The 21,135-nt window shown below is 40.8% G+C and overlaps 1 protein-coding gene across 4 annotated transcripts in view; it reads right to left on the bottom strand.

The window, feature by feature from the left end:
• The window catches only part of CDK14 (cyclin dependent kinase 14), a 626,953-nt gene that overhangs the window by 594,991 nt on the left and 10,827 nt on the right, over positions 1 to 21,135 (bottom strand). For 2 of the 4 annotated variants that reach the window (XM_049641421.1, XM_049641419.1), the window contains exon 1: positions 1,129 to 1,783. The exons of 1 other annotated variant lie outside the window; for it this stretch is intronic. In XM_049641421.1, the coding sequence (XP_049497378.1) occupies positions 1,129 to 1,219 (91 nt within the window). In that variant the 5' untranslated portion in view covers positions 1,220 to 1,783. Of the gene's footprint in view, positions 1 to 1,128; positions 1,784 to 9,217; positions 9,323 to 21,135 lie in introns of those variants that run through there. One more of the 4 variants, XM_049641422.1, reaches the window with a different exon arrangement.

The raw sequence follows: 21,135 nt of genomic DNA, 5'->3' as shown, positions 1-21,135 counted from the left end.
AGTTTGCACATTTTACAGTGTGCTTATATAATGATTTTTTTTTTACAGGAATGGATGGATGGATGAATGACTCCAATACTCATATTCACCCCAGGGGTTTATTTTAAGGAATTAAGCACTTTATGCTTAATTTCCATTAACACCTTCATTAACATGGATGACATGTTAAACAAGTGAAACAAAGGCTAGAAAGCTTCTTAGGGAATCCGAGGGGTTATTTTTAGTGCTTGTAGGATTTTCTTGCTGAAAACAGTTACCTGCATAAATGAAAGTTCTAATGTTAGAGGAGGCAGCTACCGTCTTAAGGTTAAAAGGGGTTTTCTATGGCTAACCCTAAAAAGCTAGCAAACCCACTCCACATAATACTGTTGTCACCCTGTTATAGTCCGTGACATGGATTTATTCTTAAATGTCCTAAACATTTCTCAGTCGGTTTTTATTTGTGTATCAGATGGTTGGTTTAAAGACAATAGCCCCGGAGCTGTAGTAAATGTAAGAAGTTCTGGGGACTTATTTCTAAATGTTCAGACAAGTTCACAGCGCGCATTTATTTGCTGCAATGGAAAGATTCAGAGAGCTGGGACAGAACAGCCGAATCTCGCTTTCGAGGACCCGAAGTACCGAACAAAAGGTCCCAAGGTATCTGTCCCACTTCCCTTTAGGTTGGATGTGTTAAACAATACGAAGGAACAGCTCAACGTTTCACCAATTTCCAAAGCTAAATTACTGACTAAACACCCCAGAGCGAAACCTGCGCGCAAAAAAAAATAAAAAAATAACAAGGGACCCAGGCGGCCGCTCAGCCCGGTGCGCAGCGGGGCCCGGGGCGTCCCATCGCCAGTCCAACGCGGGCGCGAAAGGCGGAGCGCTAGTGGCGAGGAGAGGAAACCCAAACTGTGGGCTTTAAGATCATCCACAAATGATCCCCTAGATCCCGAGGGAGAGGGGTGTCTCTCCTTTCCATTGTCGCCCTACCCCAGGTCCGGGTACTGTTCCCTCCACCGACCGCGCGCAGCACACTCTACACCAGCCCCGGGTGGTCGCCGCTTTGGTGATGCCAGAAGCGCGGGGCGGAGGAGCAGGCGCCGGGGGCGTCCGGCCCGGTGCCCGGGGCAGCGCGCCACTCACCGATGCGGCTGAAACTCTCCGACAAAGTTCTCCGCAACTTCTTCATCTTGCCGATCTTCTCGGCCGGCTGCGGCTCAATGAGGTCGCACATCTGGGCGACGCGGGGCTCCGGCAACTTCCCCAAACTGGTCCAGAGCGGAGCGCAGACAACAGCGAGGGCGCGCGGCAAGAAGGCGGCGCCTCCTCCTCCTCCTCCACCTCCTCCTCCGGCCAGGAGGCGACGCGCTGGGCTCAGGAGGCGAGTGGGGAGCTGCAGGCTCTGCTCCGGCCTGGGCCGCGGCTGGGCGGGCGGGGGCGTTCTACGTGGTGCCGGGGGCGGCCGCCATCGCCGCAGCCGCGGTGGCCCCGCGCCGCGCCGCCGCCGCCCGGCTCATTTTCCCTCCTTTGTAACCGAGAGCAGCGCGGCCGGCGGCCGACAGCGGGGGCGGCGCGGCCGGAGGCGGGGCGGGGACGGGCTGGGAACAAGGTGCGGGAGCCGGGGGTCGCCGGAGCGCGCGGGGCACAGGCGGGGAGAAGTTCTCAGCCCCGAGTTTCGGGCGTTAGGGAGAAAGAGCCGCGGCGCGGAACCGCCACCCGCCCCGCCCTAACCGCCCCTCCCGCCGCTTCCGCCCCGCCTCCCCCTTGGCAAAGGACCCCGGGCTCGGGACCCCAGGGGGACCTTGGCTCCCCGGCTCGGAGTCCGCGTTCTCGGCGGGCCTCTAGCCCCGCTCGCGCCCCCGCGGCGCCCCCTCCCGGCCGCCCCCGCGCGCCTCCCCCGGCCCTGCCCGCCCCGCCCGCGCGCTCCAGGACCCAGGCCGGCGGAGGGCCTCGAACAGGCAGGGCTGGGAGCGGGCCGCTACTGGGGACTCCTCCTCGCGCTTTGGGGAGGCCACCCAAGGAAAAGCTCTGGATCTCGGTCGTTTATGACTGATTTTCTCCTTGCCACGAACGCGTGTGAAAAGGGCGAGGACCTGGGGGGAGGGGGTGGCCACCACCACTACCTCTGGGTCGGGGGAGTGGAAAGGCCTCGGAGACGCACTCAGGTTTGAGGGCGACTTTTTCTTTTCCCAGTTTTGCTAGGGAGGTTGTTAAGTTGGGCCCGTTTTTTTAGGGGAGTCAAGTGCAAAGGCAGAAGCGTCAACTGTAACCCCCCAAGGCACGGTTAAGTGCTGTTTCCTTCACCGCTGTGTCACACTGAGTGACTGATGGGAATGTAGATGCAGCTGATTTCTGATGTAAATACCCAGTTCTATAGTAAATAGCAATGGGATTCTAGAATGTGTTACCAATTCTGGAATATATTAGTAATCTAGAATTACCAATATTCTAGAATTGGTAATTCTAGATTGCCGATTCTAGATTACCAATTCTAGCATGTATTTCTAAATTGGAAGTCTTGGAGCCAAAAAAGATTCCCACCTCCTCTTCCCCGGCCTCAAAAAATAAATTTTAAAAAGGAAGATGTTGGGGGAGGCTTTATAAAATCCCAAAACAAACAGTTCAGGCAGCAAACACACATCGTCTTCATTCTATTAAAACGTGGCGCAGCGAACACTCCAAACATCACTCTCCCAAGGGAGAGAGAAGGAAGATGGGGGAGGGACTGAATGTTGATTTGGGGCCAGCAAACTCCTTATGAATAGAAATTTAGTAATCTTGAGTCATCTGGCTGTGTAAGTAATAAGAGCTTGTGAGTGTGTGACAATGCTGTTTGGTTTAAAGGAAGTTTTGGGGAGTTTGTGTTTTGTTAAAAGATTTTTATCTTAAAACAAAAACTAGCCCCCTGCCTTCCTTAAATTGTGAGGTAGAACACTTCGACTTGTTCTCCTCTGCACTGAGCATATTATAGGGTCTTGATAGATGGCAGCTGATAACAGGAAGTCAAGCCAAGCAAAGGAGGGTGGGGAATTCATCAAGATGCAAGGAGGCTGGGTCCTAGTGACCATAATTAGATATTATAGACAGCACCAATATGGCCTCAGACAGGAAAAAGTTTGACTTTTACCACTTCCTCAGATTACTTAGGGAGAAAGTTATCAGCAGCTATGAATGAAAAAACAAAAGCAACCAATTAAAATACTGATGGGTTCTATCTACCGAGTCAACAAAGTTGAAGAAATAGTTACTAATTTAATAAGCTTTGAGTACTGTGTGTCTGTGGCTATCCTATTCACTCTGACAATGACTAGTTCATATAGGTAAATACACATATAGCTACAGACACAGATTCTCCATTTTACCTCCCCAGTATTTAATATTTCCAACCTTTTTAAGGGTCAACTTCTGCTTGAATAAATCATGGTATATGCATACAAAGGTATAGTAAGTAAACACTTTTTTTAGATGAGATAAGTCAATATGTATTGATGTGCAAATATGTCTAGGGTAACTAAGTAAAAAGCAAATTTATCATTAAATCATTTGTGGGGAAAAATATACAGATGTATGTTTCCACATGCACAGAAAATTTCTCCAGAAAAAGAACAAAGAACGATTAAGTGTGCATACCCAGAATAAAGAGAACATTTCCTTTGCCCTTATACCTTTAACTACAATTTGAATGTTTTACCCAAAGAACACATTACTTATAAATACTAATAAAAATACTAATTTAAAACATAAAAATAATATTTACTTCATTTTTACCTACCCTACTCCAAAACTTCTGCTTTTGCATCTCCAAAATAAACCTCACCTCATTACAATAGTATTCCTAACAGGAGAGATAGTGGTTAGTAATGGACCAAATATACCTTGTCAATTATGAATAACCAACTTCCCGTTATATGCTTAACAACTTCCTTTGTTGGTTATATATTAAAATGACTAATTTTGTAAGACACTGTGACACAAAGGAGGACATTTTTAACTAGATAGTTTTAAAATGTATACACTTAATAGGATTCAACTCTTTACACAGTTATGTTTCACTTATGTCTTTATCCTACATTTTTAAGTTCCCTGAGGGAAGGGACTCTGTATACAAAAAGTACAATGTTTATTTCATAGTGAGTGTAAGCTAAAAATTTTTTTTTAATTTTTTTTAATGTTTATTTATTTTTGAGACAGAGAGAGGCAGAGCATGAGCAGAGGAGGGGAGAGAGAGAGACAGAGACACAGAATCCGAAGCAGGCTCCGGGCTCCGAGCTGTCAGCGCAGAGCCCAACGTGGGGCTCGAACTCACGAGCTGTGAGATCGCGACCTGAGCTGAAGTTGGACGCCCAACCGACCGAGCCACCCAGGCGCCCCGCTAAAAATTTTTTTAATGTGTATTCATTTTTGAGAGATGGAGGAAGACAGAGCATGAGTGGGGGAGGGGCAGAAAGAGAGAGACACACACAGAATCCAAAGCAGCAGAGCCTGATGCAGGGCTCGAACCCACAGACCATGAGATCATGACCTGAGCTGAAGTCGGACACTTAACCAACTGAGCCACCTAGGTGCCTCATCACAGTGGACGTAAATTAAATGTCAAGTGAATGTAGAATGTATCGCTGCCCCTGAGAAGTGATGTGTTGTCCTCAGAAACAAAGATGACTATCCAGCATCTGTGTGGCATATGTATTTTCAGTGGGAGGATGGATCTGTGCCAGTCCTCCATCCGAACTTCTGGTTCACAAGGTTAAGGTTATAGTTTGGCTGGACTGAATTAAAGGTGCAGTATCTGAATACAAACACATAAACTTACCTAGAGGCTGAACCCAACATGAGTTGACCTTAATCAAATTCATCGATTAAAGCATGCATATATATTAATTAAGCCTTGAGGAGTAGCAACAGTGGCTGGACATCCACCACAACTCATGGGTTCTAGTCCCTACTCTAAATGTTGTGTGGCCTTAAATAAAGTGACTTACCCACTTTCTTATCTATAAAAAAAAAAAAGGGAGGGGGCTTGAACTAGATGACCTCCAGGGTCATTCATTCCTGCAAAATTCTGATTTTAAGTTGAATGGTGAAATTTCTCCTCTCCCAGCTTATGTACTAAAAGGTAGATTTATTAATGAGAAGTAATTAACATGCAAGTAAGATGGACAAAGACAAAGACCATCAACAAAAATTAGGTAAAATTTAAGATACATTATTTCTAGTTCTGCTATACATTAATTACGCTTTTATTATAAATGGATCTTGCCCATATAAGAAAAATAGCAGGCTAATATGCTGGCAGTAAATTTTAAGGAAATGAATCCTAATCCAAAGAAGATAAATTATAGAGGATTTGATTAGAATCTATAATCTAGCAAAAGGAGAAAACAGACTTACTGACCTGAAACGGTATGAAAAGATATTATCAGTAAAATAAAATCTATGAAACAAGGATGTCAAGTATGTAGGGAATAAAGTGGGAAAGCAAAATTAAAAAGAGAAAATGTATGTTTATTAATGTAAAATTTTAGAATTTAACCAAAGGGTAAATATTAAGACATACAGTCAGGTTGTAATTATTGAAGTGGTGGAAATTTACCTAATTAAATATCCTCTTAGAAATCTAAATAGTCACCCTAGTTAATTATTTTTAGGATCAAGTATTATCCTCCTTTTTTGAACACAGCCAGCAGGAACTGAAGTAGCACAAGTTTAAGTGACTTATACAAAGTTCCCAATGAGTCATCAGTGAAACTGGCACATGGAATCCAAAACTCTTGTCACCAACTTTTGGTTAATGTCTAGCCTTAAGGGTTCCTCCCCCCCCTTTTTTTTTTGACATAGAGCAAATTAAAATAAAAAAGGGAAGGGGAATGGAGGGTTGTTATATCCACACTTAGGTAAATGGAGCTCCCCATCCTTCCCCCTCCCTGTCTATCCACCACCCATTGCCTAGTGACTCCTAATTTCAATCCTTTTCACATTTACAGGAATCATTCTTGTTGCCACAAACATCCGGGCTTGTGCAGAACTAAGACCTGTATTTGTCTAATTGTTTTATAGGTAATTCTCTGTTTGTTCATCATATATTTCAAGAGACCTAAGGACCTAAATAAATTGATCTACTTGCAAATGGCTGTAGTATGAAGAAGCTGCCAAAACATCCAAATGATGTCACTATTAATTAGCTCAGAATAGTTTTGAAGAAAATAAACTACCAGGGTCAAAGCATGCATTGAAATACTGGTGAACTGCCCTGTCCTATTAAACCATGTTTAAATATTAATGTTACCTTGTTCCTGTTTTCAATTATTATATAATTTGTACAATGGAAGTCCATAGAAGAAAATACCAACCATGACATACCTCACTGAATCATGCTGTTTGGTGTTATTTGTGTGTGTGATACAGATGTGTCATCAAGAAAGGGTCCTCATTTATGACTGTCATCAATTTCAGTGCATCCTGTTGCAGATCCATCAGAATTAAACTTCACGAACCAGTCCTTTAATTGAATTCTGAACATGGATGTGAAAATGGTCAGAAACTAATGTTTTAGTGAACCAAAACCTTATGCCTTTTGGTCAGTACAGACAAGTCCTGTTAGGAACAATATGTTCAGAAATGCAGCTCTTGTATCAAAAACACCCTAATCTTTCTTTCCAAGGCACTTGACAGTTCATCTGCATTCACATGCCTATTCTAATCAAGTGCTTCTAAGCCAAAAAAAGTGTCCATAGGATAATTATGTTGGTGGTGTCATCAGACATATCACATTCCCTAGCAAAACTCACTATTTATTATTTTTAAATGTAATTGAAATACTTATGGTTTTATAATGTGCTATAAATTGATGCTTTTATTTTAACCCATACTACTCCAAGAGACATTATCATTACCACCGTGTTACAAAAGGAAATGAGCCTAGTGATGCCTAGATGCCACCCCAAAATCATCACACAGCTTCCAGTTTTAGATTGAGACACAGTTTGGTTACTAAAAACTTTTCTTTTATAAAGAAATTTTGTGTCATGATATATGACATTTTCTTTTTCTTTTGATACACTTTGGGTATAATCATGGTTGTCCTTTTGGATAGAAAGAACTATTCCAAAGCAGAGAAAGTTCTAAAAACAAACTCAAGCAGGTTAATGGATAGATAAAAACTCCTAAATTCCAGTACTATATTTTCTTTTTTCATACCTTATGGGAAAATATTAAAGGTGTGGTATTCAAAGGTAATACAATTGACTTTGAAAAAGAGGCTCCTTTCTACTCTACTCGGTGCTTGTAAATGAGCTAAACATTCTAAAACTATCACTTATTGGGCCATTGCAGCACGCATCAGAGTAGTGGATTCATAAAATGTAATTTGGTCATAACTAACATTTAATATAATATTCCTCACCTATGAGAATGAGTCATACCAAAATTACTTGGTGTCTTAGTCTGTTTGGGCTGCTATAAATGGAATACCATAGACTGGGTGGCTTTTATTTTTTTTTAATTTTTTTTAATGTTTATTTATTTTTGAGACAGAGAGAGACAGAGCATGAATGGGGGAGGGTCAGAGAGAGAGGGAGACACAGAATCTGAAGCAGGCTCCAGGCTCTGAGCTGTCAGCACAGAGCCCGACGCGGGGCTTGAACTCACGGACCGTGAGATCATGACCTGAGCCGAAGTCGGACACTTAACCGACTGAGCCACCCAGGCGCCCCAACTGGGTGGCTTTTAAACAACAGAAATTTATTTTCCACAGTTCTGGAGGCTGAAAGTCAAATAAGGAAACCAGCATGGTTGACTTCAGCTGAGAACTCTCTTCCAAGGTGAAGACCGTCAACTTCTCACTGTTGAGAAGTGGGGAGGGAGCTCCCTGGGACATCTTTTACAAGGGCACTAATCTCATTCATGAGAGCTTCATACTTATAATCTAATCATCTCCCAAAGACCCTCCAAATACCATCATATTGGGGATTGTTTCAACATATGAATTTTGGGGAAACACAAACATTCAATCTGTGCATTTGGGGAGCATTTTCAAAGGATCATTCTAGAGCATCCTAGGCAGAGACTGGAGAAGCAGGAGGAGAAAGGGGCACATACAGATTGAAAAAGACTCCAAGATGATTCTTGTACAACCCCCAACAAGTAGTAAGAATCACTGATTTAGTCCCTTAAATGGCAACATGATGGTTGTTATTTGATGAAAGTCAGATAGGGAAGACAACGTAGAAATATTCATGGAGCATAAAAGACAGTAATGCTGGAGAGGTAACATCCTAGGTGTGTTTCAAATGGTAAAACAGAAACCAGGGATAGGAGCCATAAGATACTCTCAGTTCTAGAACCTTTTGTAATGGCCTATATAGTATCACCAATCCTCTGCTTCTTCATCTGTAAACAACAGAGAGAGAATTGTTCTGGTCCTACCAGCCGAAAATTATCTCCTTTTCCTAATCAAATATATTTGATTTCTTCTAATTACAAACCAAAAAAACAGACATAGGCCAATTGAGCTGAACAGAAAGGATTGAGAGAATCGTTTTCTAGTACTATCTCTATTCTCTTATCACAAGCAAGTAATTTTACTTGACTTCATTTGTGTAATTATCAAATGCTTTTTTAAATTTAAATTCTAGTTAGTTAACATACAGTGTATTATTAGTTTCAAGTATAGAATTTAGTGATTCATTGCTTACATATAACACCTGATGCTCGTTACAAGTGCACTCCTTAATCCCCATCATCTGTTTAACCCATTCTCCACCACCACCCCCCACCTTCCCTCTGGTAACTATCAATTTGTTCTCTACAGTTAGGTGTCTATTTCTTGGTCAAATGCATTTTGATACTTACCATGTCCCAAGCACTGTGCTAGGAGCAGGATATACTGCAGTGAAAGAGGCGGAGCACAGTCATAGCCCCTGCCTGCACAGAGCCTGCAGACTAGTGAGGGAAAATGAAAAGTGACCCGTTTTATTTTTTTAAGTTTATTCATTAATTTTGAGAGAGAGAGAGCACTTGTGCACACGTGAGTGGGGGAGGGCCAGAGAGAGAGGAAAGAGAGAACCCCAAGCAGGCTCCCCATTGTTAGTACAGAGCCCCACTCAGAGCTCAATCTCACAAAACATGAGATCATGACCTGAGCCAAAATCAAGAGCTGGACGCTTAACCGATTGAGCCACCCAGGCGCACCCCCTCCCCATTTTAAAACAGAGGAAGAACTGGGTGCTATTGATACCGTGCATCAGAGAGATTTCTCTTGCTTCTGAAGGTCAGAGATGTCCACCACATATACTGAGACCTGAAAGATCCACAGAAGTAGTCAGGTGACAGGCAGGAGTTCCTGGAAGAGAAATCAGCACTTGGGGCCAGATGGCATAGGAAGAACATAGTGCATTCAAGAAACTGAAAGATGGTCTGAATATAGAACAGATATGAAATAGTCTGGTGAATTTGACAAGGACCAAAAAGTAGACACTTTGGTAATCATGTAGTAAAGGCTATGTATGTTTTAGTTACTATTAGAAATGTCAGACAACACTCATGGTACTTTCTGTTCCTCTTAAAAACCCACAAAGCTATAGTGAATGGACTTTTTTAAGCAAAAGTACACATGCACATAGAGAGTAAAAGAAGAAACCAAAACAATTTTGGAAGCTGGAAAAATCGTAATTGAGTAGTTATTGACTTGTCAGTCCCAAGAAAGCTGAATCCTAAGCCAGCAGTTGGCAGGGCTGAGAGGCAACCTACTGAAGGTTGATAACTGAATGTCAAGACACTTAACTTTCTTTCCTCACCTTCTTCCCATAGTTCTGACCAACCAATTGTCCTACAGTGAAACCCACATTTGACAGGCCCAACCATGTAAATTGAGTTGCCTAAAACTTTTTAGTGCCTGTTTCCTAGACATAGGCAGACAGCCAAAAATCTCCAGACAGCTGATGGAATATTCTAATAAGAAAGAGGCCAAAACTAACATAGAAAAGCAACCAGGAAGAAATAAAGACTATGCAGGAGTGGGAGAGGGAGGGTATTAGTATCTTCAAAGATTCAAAGACAGTGAAATACTATAAGATACTGCAGTTATTAGACAAGAACAGGATGCTACAAATGTTTTTAAAAGTAGCGGCCAAGGGGCAAAATGGATTCTTGGATATTGAAAATATCATAGTATAAAATAAAACTTCAGGTGAAGGTTTAAAACATAAAGATGAGGAACTATCCCAGGAAGTAAAAAAAAAAAAAAAAAAAAAAAAAAAAAAAAAAAAAAAAAAGATGGGAAGTAAACAAAAAGAGAAGAGAGATTTTTTTTTTTTTTAAGTTTTATTTATTTTTGAGACAGAGAGAGACAGAGCATGAACGGGGGAGGGGCAGAGAGAGAGGGAGACACAGAATCGGAAGCAGGCTCCAGGCTCTGAGCCATCAGCCTAAAGCCGACGCGGGGCTCGAACTCACCGACCGCGAGATCATAAACTGAGCTGAAGTCGGACGCTTAACTGACTGAGCCACCCAGGCGCCCCTGAGAGATTTTTTTTTACATGAGTAAGGTACAGACTAGTCCAGGAAGTTCAATATCTGAATAATGGGAGTTCCAGAAAGAGAGAATGGAGAAAATGGAGGGGAGAAATTATCAAGGAAATTTCCTGGAATGAAAGGACATGACTTCCCCAATTGAAACAGTCTATTGAGCTCCCAAGACAATGGATGAAAACAGACCTACACAGAGACACATCATTATAAAATTGCAAAATCCTGTGGACAAATAGAATATTCTAAAAACCCTCAGAAAAGAAAAACAAGATTCTAAAAAGAATTAGGGACCAGAATGACTTCAGACATCTCAATAGCCACACTGGATGCTAGAAAATAGTAGAAGAAAGTAACTTGTAATGTAGAGTTCCCCAGCCAAATTATTCCTTAAGTGGGAAGGTAGAATATACATTTTTCAGACATGGAAAGATAAAAAATGTTGCTTTTATAGGTCATTTCTCAGGAAGCTATCAGAGGATTTGTTCAACCAAAATAAGAAAAGAGAAAATCCAGGAATCCAGGAAATGAGATTCTAATGCATGAGTAAGAAAGGATGATGGTGAAGGGAAAATCTAAGACCACAGCTCTGAAGGAAGCTCAAAGACCAACAAATCTGGTGGACTAGAGTGGGACAGAGGCCCTGGGGGAAAGATCATTGAGAAAATGGCATGGATAGAATAACTGATGTTTAAAGTATGTTGAGGGAAAATTTACCAAACTGAGGGTGTGGACAGTTTAGGAATGTATTAATGATAAATATGTAGAAAGTACACAGTTCAGTGCCCAGAGGTAGGCATGATCACTCGCTCAGGAATTTATTTGACTGTCCAGACACAATGCACCCACCAGTAAATATAAATGAGGTATATTTAGTAATAACACTAAGATGGGGGCTCCCAGGAGGGAAAGGGTTCATTCAGGGGTCTGGTGAGAGAGTGAGCAAAGGGCTAGGAGTAGTCTGGGGCTTTCACTGTGGTTAAAGGGTAGAATCAGCATGGTGGGGATTCCACCTCGCATGGGCTAGAGCCTGAGCTATATTTGAAATTCCTGTCGACTCTTAGAAGTAAAGGCCTATACAGTTCTTCTACTTTTGGTTTCCCAGATGTGGGGGAGATAGAAAAGATGAGTGGAGATTGAAAACTGTCAACAAACATCAAAAATGGCCTCTTTATTACAAAACCAAGTTACAGGGGGCAGGGGGAAGACTGTAATTAACTCAAGAAAAAAACAAAAGTTGAACAGGAAGGGAAAATTTTCATAGCATAGTATATGCTGTGATTTACAAAGTCCTATCAGTACAGATACTAAATGCAATATAATTAAGTTACAGCCACATTGAGAAGATGAAGAATGGGAAGTGTTCATGTATGTGATAGGTATCATAGGAGTTGGTGAAAATAAGCTGAATCTTCAACTTTTAGAATTGGAAGTCATTGACTTTTTTTTAAATAGCAATATAAACATGTTCTTTAGGGATATGGAAATGATTCCAAAGGAGTCAGGTAAAATAATTAACACTGGTTGCCTCTTGGGAGCTGAAGCATAAGAGATGGCATATAGTAATGTGGGATAGGGTATGTTGGAGGACTGCTGTTTTGTTTGTTTATAACAAGTATGTATGTATAACTTTTTGAACACACATAATTAAATTACCCCCAAATTTGACTTTATCCTTAAAGGTAATGGGGAGCTATGAATCAGCTTGCAGCTCTAAACAATGAGGCTGTGGCATGATAGTGAGATCAAATTTGCATTTTATTAAGATTATTCTAGTTATTTTGTAGAGAACAATTAGAGGGAGGAAAGAATGGATACAGACGTGTCTATTAGGAAGCTTAATCTAGCCCAGAATCTAGACAGGAAGTGATGTTGGCCTGGATTCAGGTATGGCAACAGAAGTAGGTAAAAGACAGATTTGTGAGTATTTTGTGGTTGATTGGACTGTGGTCTGGAAGGGGAAAAATTCAAGACTCATACTGCATTTTCTGGTTTGGACAAGGGGTGGGTGGGGGCCATTCATTAAGATAGGACATCCATAAGAGGAGCAGGTTTGGAGGAAGTGGAATGGTTTTAAGTATCGGCTATCCAAGCAGAATGGCTATAAGGATACTGCAGATGTGGACCTAGAGCTCAGGAGAGAAAGCTGGGCTGGAGACATAGATTTGGAATCAGCAGCATAGGATAACAATTGAAATCTAGGAGTGGGTGAGATTGCTCAGGGAGTGGGTGTCGAGTAACCAGAATCAAAAGCAGAGCCTGAAGGAACATAAACAAGGGCATAAGGAGAGGAGTCAGCAAAGGGAAATGAGAGAGAACAAGCAGAGAAGCGGTAGGAAGGCCTATGTACTATGGAAGTCAGATAAAAAGTTCAACATTATCCAATAAAGTCAAAAGGGTGACTTGAGAGATGGAAACAAATGCACTGGAGGGGCAAAGGGAAGGGCCATGTCTGTGGAGCAGTGGGCCAGTTTGTGGTGTACCTATGAGCCAAGGCATTCATTTTAATCTCTGTTTAACAGATAATAGGAAATTTTCTTGAGACTTTATTATGGGCCAGATATTGTATGATGTTCTTTATATACTTTATCTCATTTAACCCTCAAAACAAAACAATATCATTTCTATGAAATAGATGCTATTATTAACATCCCCATTTTTCAAATGAGGAAGCTGAAGTTTGAAGAAGGTAGTTAATTCCTTAAAGGAATAGAGATAGCAAGCAGACAGGCTGGAATTTGATCTCAAGGGTCTAACTCCAGAATGTACACTCTAAGCATCATACTATACCCTCTAAGTGATCTGCCATAAATAACACTATTCACTCATCCGTTCAACAAGCCTGCTGTGTGCCAGGCACTATTCCAGGTGCTAGTGACCGACAGTGTGCAAAGCAATGCCCCTGAACTCACAGGTAGATAGTAACCTTCCATTGGAGGAGATAGTAAACAAATTTAAAAATTCAAGTATATTTTCAGTACTTAGTGTAATGAACCCTAAGAAAGCAGGGTAAGTTGCTTGACAGTGGCTAGAGAAAATAGCTATTTCAGATCATAGGTCTTCCTAAGATGATATTTCAGCAAAAACCTGCATAAATTCAGTGATCAAGCATGAAAAGATGCATTCCAGGCTGAAGGAAGTGGAAGTGACACCATCTGAGGCAGGGTGGAGGCAGGAGTGGGTGCAGAAAGAGAAATTGGTAAGCCATAAAGTTGGTAAGGGAGGCAGACCTATATCATGTTCAGCCTCAGAGATAAGACTTTAGCTGTTGTTCTTTTTTTCAGTTTATTTTTTAATGTTTTTTTATTTTTTATTTTTGAGAGAGAAAGAGAGAGCACAAGCACCAGCAGGATAGGGGCAAAGAGAGAGGGGGACAGAGGATCTGAAGCGGGCTCTGCACTGACAGCAGTAAGCCCAATGTAGGTCTCGAACTCATGAACCCTGAGATCATGACCTGAGCCAAAGTCAGATGCTCAACCAACTGAGCCATCGAGGCTCCCTATTAGGTTTATTTGTTTATTTTGAGAGAGAGCCCTTGAGTGAGGGAAGGGCAGAGAGAGAGGGACAGAGAGAATCCCAAACAGGCTCCACTCAGTGTGGAGCCAGATACAGGACTCCATCTCACAACAGTGAGATCATGACCTGAGCCAATATCAAGTCAGATGCTTAACTGACAGAGCCACCCAGGCACCCCAGAGCTTAGCTGTTGTTCTAAGAATGATAAGAAGTCTTAGGAAGATTTTGAACAGACCAGTGATAAACTCTGACTCACATTTTATTAACTTGTAAGAGAGTCCAAACTTTGGATTCTGTGACCCTCGCTCTTTACATTATTATCTAGAATTGAGATGCCATGTGGCTACCAAGCACTTGAAATTTGCCCAGTCTAACTTGATACATACTCTAAGTGTTAAATACACCCCAGATTTCAAAGACTTGGTATTGGGGTGCCTGGATGGCTTAGTCGGTTGATTGTCCAACTCTTGGTTTTGGCTCAGTTCATGATATCATGGTTTGTGAGTTCAAGCCCTGTGTCTGGCTCTGTGCTGACAGTGCACAGCCTGCTTGGGATTCTCTCTCTCTCCTTCTCTCTCTGTCCCTCCCTCTCTCACTTTCTCTGTCACGCTCTCTAAAAAGTAAATAAATAAACTTTTAAAAAAAGTCTTGGTACCAACAATAGAATAGATCTCATAAACAATTATTTATATTCATTATATGTTGAAATTATGATATTTTAGATATATAGGGTTGAATAAAATATAACATTCAGATTAATTTCACCTACTTCTTTTTGACTTTTTAAAAGATGTAGCTACTAGAAAATTTTAAATTTCATATGTGGCTTGTGTTATATTTTTATTAGACAGCCCTAGTCTAGACAACTTCCCTTCTGTTCTCAGCTTCATAATGCAGTGAAGACAAATGAAATAACTTGTGTAGGGCATTTTGAGTTTTCTTAAGGAAACACATTATGTAACAACAAGATAAATTATTGAGGATGATAGTCAGCCAAAAAATGTACCATTCTTTATAAGCCAAAGATAATGTTACTGACTTGGTTGTGGTTTTGTGTTGTTTTTCCAACAGTGGTGATGAGTTTGCACAAAGTCATCTGTAATGTTTCTCTCCTCACCCATTCCACCCCCTCCTTATGCTCCCTTATAACTACAACAGCATGTTTTTTAAATACCTGGCCCAGGTTAAGAATGCAGTTCTCCAGCCATGGAAAGTTTTCTCTGTGCAAAGCACTCAGTCTTATATAGGTTTGAACCTCAGTCTATTTAATGTGAATTCTAATTGTCTGGTATACCCAGCAAGCAGCTTCCAAATGTCAATAATTGTATCTATAATCATAATAATAAAATACTCTTGGTTTCTTATATTTAATTTGAAATATAGTCGATTAGAATGTACTCTTACTGAAAAAATTGACACACAAGCTTTGACCAAGAAATTTGTTTTTCTTTGTGAGTTTGTATCTGTGAAAATTCTCACAGTTATAAATTAAATCATGTTTTGATTTACATACTGTAGCATTAAAAATATTATTATAAGACATTGGGCTTATTGGGGATGATATAACTATATTACTCTATCTGAGGTCTTGAATACCAGTAAGAAAACATAAGCATCAGATGGACCCTCCTTCATCTCTGCCTACTCACTTCTCCTCCCACTTTCTTGTTTTCTCCTGACAGGTAGATGACAGGCCTTCACTCTCAATTTTCAGTCTCTACTGTTAAGCTCTGGATTCATTTTCCTTCTCAAGGACATAACTCGCTGCTTTGCCTAACCTTTCTCTCCTGCGTGTCACAATCTCCTACTCTACTGGATCATCTCCATCAGCAACAAACAGCTTTGAAATCTCTCATCTTTAAACACACACACACACCTCCCTTGTCCCCACATTTCCATCCTAAACTTTATAGTTTCTCTACTTCTCTTTATGGCAAAATCTTTCAAAAGGGTTGCCTGTAACTCTGCTTCCATTTCTTCATCTCCCATTCATTCTTCAATGTACTAGTTAGGTTTCCTTCCCCCTGCTGAAATCACTCTTGTCAAGAGCAAGCTAAGACCTTCATGAAACCAAATGCAAAAGACCTCTCTGTCCTCATCTTATAGTGCTCTCAGAGTACTTGTGATTATGTGATACAGTTGGCTACACCTTGAAGTTGAAATACTCTTGGCTTCCATGATGCTATACTCTGGTTTCCCACCTATCCAATTGGTTACTCATTCTCAATCTCCTTACCAGCTCCTTTGTTTCTATCAGACCCCTAAATGTTGAGGACCCTCAGATTCCTTGGCCTCTTCTCTTTATCTACTCTTTTTGTAGGTCCTTTCAATCATTCTCATAACTTTAATAGCCATCTAATTGCTGATAATCCCCAAATGTATGCCCCAAATGTAAAGTCCAGATCCATATACCCATAAGTTGAGTCTCAACTACATATCTCAAACTTTACATGTCTACAAATAAAATACTGATGTATTCTTCTCATACTAAAAGTAATAAGAATATGGGACACCTGGGTGGCCCAGTCAGTTAAACAACCAACTCTTGATTTCAGCTCAGATTATGATCTCATGGTTTCATGAGTTCAAGCCCTTCGTGGGGTTCTACATGCTGACCTCACACCGAATCTACTTGGGATTCTGTCTCTCCCTCTCTCTCTGCCCCTCCCCCACTGACGGTCTCAAAATAAATAAATAAACTTAAAAAAATTAAAGTAATAAGAACAGTAGTAAGACAAGGAGGAGAAGAAGGAAAGGGATAAAAAGGAAGGAAGGAAAGAAGGAAGAAAGGGAAGAAGGATCAAAAGATGGATTACATCTTTGCTCTAACCAAAAATCAAGATGCCCCTTAATTCCCATATTTAATCGTATTTATAATATGATTAACTATATTTAATCCATCAGCAAACTATGTCTTGCTGAGCTCCAAAATGTCTCTTTTCCTTCTATTCATCTCCACCACCACAACTCTAGATCAGGGCATCATTATCTCTCACTTAGACTTTTGCTGTATCCTCCCAACTGACCTCCCTGTCTCTGCTCTCATACCTGCCCAGTTCATTTTCATTTTAGCCAAAGGGATCTTTTTAAACCATGAAAGTTCATGTCACTCTCCTGTTTAAACTGTTCCATGGTTTGACAACTTCCTGCTGCCCTTGGAATGAAATCCAAACACCTGTCACTCACAGCTCCACATAGTTCATCCCCAGCCTAACTCCCCCTACCGCCCCAACTCTTCTTCATCTTGGGATTTTATACTTGCTAATGTTTATACCTGGAATGCTCCCTGACTCTAACCTCCTCCTCTCATTTGAATGACAGGCTTCTTTTCATCTGAGTCTCAATTTAAATGCCATCTCAGAGAGACTTCCAGCTTACCCATTTTCAAGCAACCTTGCTCATTTATTTTTTCACAAAGCCTTGCTTGTTTCCCTCCTTGTATTTCCCACAATTCTGATTGCATACTTTTGTATTTTGCTTTCTTGACTCTCATCCCTTGCCCCTCCCTCTTCATTCCAGATAAGAAGACTGAAATGCTGGTTGGGATAAGACACTGGATGCTGTAGCCATGCCCCTCCTTTCTCCCTTCCTTTGGAAGCCAGCTTGTCTACTGAGTGTGTGTCTTTCTGCCTGCCCTTGTCAGGAGTTTCACAAGAACAAGCCTGTGCTAGTTCACTGCCTGTGGCGAGTGTGAAGCCCAGTTCAGGCCTAAAGTATTAGGAACCCTACTGTGTGATGATACAACTAAGCTATGACCACAGCAACTCCATCAGAAAGAACACTGACATTTTGATCTAGATCTCAATATCTTTGGACATCAGGTAGAGAAGAGAGGGGTGCTATACTGACCCATATAAATACAAATATCTCTTTACTGAAACGAATGGAAATCTAGGCCTGTGGGGTTTCAATCTTCTTAAGAAATGGTATCCTGACTTTAAGCCATACACATGTTAGTCCTAATAAGTGGGGGGGGGGGGAATGACTAACAAAATAAAAGCAGAGATGTTCTGATTACAGTAGTGATTATATTCATTACTACTTTTTACGTAGCAAGTAACAGGAAGCTCAATTCAGGTTAGCAAGCAATAAGAAAAATTCATTGGTTCACATAACTGAATATTGGGGAATTTATCCTCATCAGGGAGAGGCTAATCCTAGATCGAATGACTATGACCAGTTCCCAGGTTTTTTCTATTTCTTGGCTCTGCCAAGAGCTCTGAGTAGCTCAAGATGGGAAAAAGAAACTGTACTACAAACAAATAATGTTTAAGAGACCTCTGCCCTTGTGGTTCAAAGATGGCTACCAGAGATTCCTGGAGTTACTTGTTTTCACTCGTGTCCAGCAGCAAAGAAAGCATCTCTGTCAGTACCGTCTGCCAAAACATATATTTAAAATTTTTTAAATGTTTTCTTTCTCTCTAGCAGCATGGGCAAAATCTCTTGGATTGAATCATGTGTTATCTTGAACTAATCAATTCTACAGTCAGAAACATCAGATTCCAGGTCTTACATGCACAGCAGAGATGGGATCAACTACTAAAAGCATGTGACTGAGAATAAGCTGGGGGTATTCTTGCTGAAGAAAGTGAAGAATAGGTTTTGAATGGAGGCAACCAATCAATGTCTGCATAAGCCTAAGAGGCTTGAATAACTGTAGCCTGATTTACAGCCCTTCTGTGTGGATTCAATCTCTTATAATATACAACCCCCCTCTCTATATTCCAGAGTATTTGTGATCTTCCTTTCTTCTCCTCTTTCTTTCTTTCTTCTTTCTTTCTTTCTTTCTTTCTTTCTTTCTTTCTTTCTTCTCCCTCCCTCTCTTTCCTCCTTCCTTCTTCCTTTCCTTCCTTTCTTTCTTTTCTTTTTTCTTCCTTCCTTCCTTTCTTTCTTTCTCTTTCTCTCTCTCCCTCCCTCCCTCTCTCTCCCTTCTTTTCTCTCTTTCTTTCTCTCTTTCTTTCTAACTGAATTGGCCAGGATAAACATCTGTGCCCATATATTTGTCCTATTTACAAGGCCCTAGGGGAGCTCTTTGGAATAGTTTAAAATTTTTTAATTTTAAGAAAATGTGTACTAAATATGGGAAGGAGAAAGACCCATTTCACAGGACAAATGTAAAAGACTAGCCACAGTGTTTATCACCCATGCCAAGTTCTAAAGTGCCAAATGAGCAAAGGCTTAGAAAAACAAATGCAAGAGACCAGGGTCTTCAACTGGGGGATTGGAGGTATATGGTCTCCCTGCAGCCCGGGTGGGGCGGAAGGTGGGGGTAAGTGGCCATGGATTGTTTCAGATAAACATTCCTAAAATGGAATGACCCAAGAAAGCTCCTGTGGTCAAGGCTAAATTAGGCTGTCTCTCCTTTCCTCTCTCCTGGGCTTTTATCACCTGATAATAAAAAGGACTACCTCACACTCATCCCAAACCTACTAAGTCATTGCCTGGAGTGGAAAAACCTTTAGGGTGCTCAAGAAAGGGTGAATGAAATGACTGTAATGATAGGGAAACTAATCCTTTAGCAAGTCAGATAGACTCCAATTCTCTGCTTTCCACAAAGGGAAGGATAAGAGTTGTCAGATGAGAGATTACTAGAACTAATCTTGATGATAGATTACCATGTTATTTTTGGCATATAACTGAGAAGAATTCAAGGAATTGAGTCCTATTACTGAAACAAAACTCTAACATTCCTATTTATTTATGTAGGTGAAGAGTTTCTCAGCACTTGTTCTGATCAACACATCTTACATTGAGCGTTGATGCCTAAGCCTGTTATATCGATTCCTGGATACCTGGGACTTTACTCATCTCACTAAAGAACTGCAATCCCAATACAATTTTACATTTCATGTCTAGTAATTATTCATCAATACTTATAATACATTTATGCTATTTTGAGAAATTGTGTAGACTTTTCTAACACTTAGGACCTTATGGTCACAGAAAAATTTTTAATGATTTCCTTTTATTGACATATTTTCATTACATAGAAGCATGTTACTCATGAAATATTTTAAAGCATAAAAATATATTAGGAAATGGAATGGAAATATAATTTCAAGAAGAAAAACAAACAAAAGACAATTTCCTACAGGTAAAGAAGAACTTATTTACATATACTTAAAATGTATGATAGGGCATCAAATCACTATAGTATTTAGATTCTACTAGATAGTTATCAAATAGTGATGTGACAGTTTATTTTTAAATGTCATTATGTATAATGTGTTGGAATTTATATGTATATTTGCAACTCTTTCAGTATGATGAAGAATTTTAGGCACCAACTTAGAAATGTGGTGAGAAATTTACTGCTTCTTAAAATATTTTTAGGAGTACTTGAGTGCAAATGACTAGAGACAATGAAAGGAGAAAATTATGTTAGACAAGAAAATGAGCAAGGAAAGAACAGGCCCACTGTTGAGACTGATGGCACAGTGAAATATGATGACAAAGGACCTGTCTGTGCACATTTGCTTTTGTGTCCTTTATCAAAGTGAAAGATCTAACAAAGAATGATCGAATGGACATTGGTAAAGGGGAAGAGAAGTTCAAGATGGAAAAAGAAATTGTAAGAGTGTACCCCATCTCCCTTGGGTAGTAAGAATAGTAAGGATTTAAATCAGCCAGGATTGGGGCAGCTAGGTAGCTCATTTGGTTGAGCATCTAACTCTTGGTTTCAGCTCAGTCATAATCTCAGACTCATGGAATCGAGGGGCACCTGGGTGGATCAGTTGGTTAAGTGTTTGACTTCAGCTCAGGTCACGATCTCAAGGTTTGTAAGTTCGAGCCCTGCATCGGGCTCTGTGCTGACAGCTCAGAGCCTGGAGCCTGCTTCAGATTCTGTCTTCCTCTCTCTGTCCCTCCCTTTCTCGCATTCTGTCTCTCTTTCTCTCAAAAATAAATAAACATTAAAAAAATAATAATTTAAAGTCTAGGGTCATGGGATCAAGCCCTTCATGGGGCTCTGTGCTGGTAAGCATGGAGCCTGCTTGAGATTTTCTCTATCCCTTTGTCCCTCTCCCCCACTTGTGAATGTGCTCTCTCTCTAAAATATAAAAATTTTAAACAATTAAATCAGCATGGATTGACTCAGAATTCGGACTCTGCCAC

This window comes from Panthera uncia, chromosome A2, assembly GCF_023721935.1.
Source record: "Panthera uncia isolate 11264 chromosome A2, Puncia_PCG_1.0, whole genome shotgun sequence".
NCBI lineage: Eukaryota > Metazoa > Chordata > Mammalia > Carnivora > Felidae > Panthera > Panthera uncia.
Note: the sequence above shows the minus strand (reverse complement) of the source record. Positions and strands in the feature narration are given on the sequence as shown.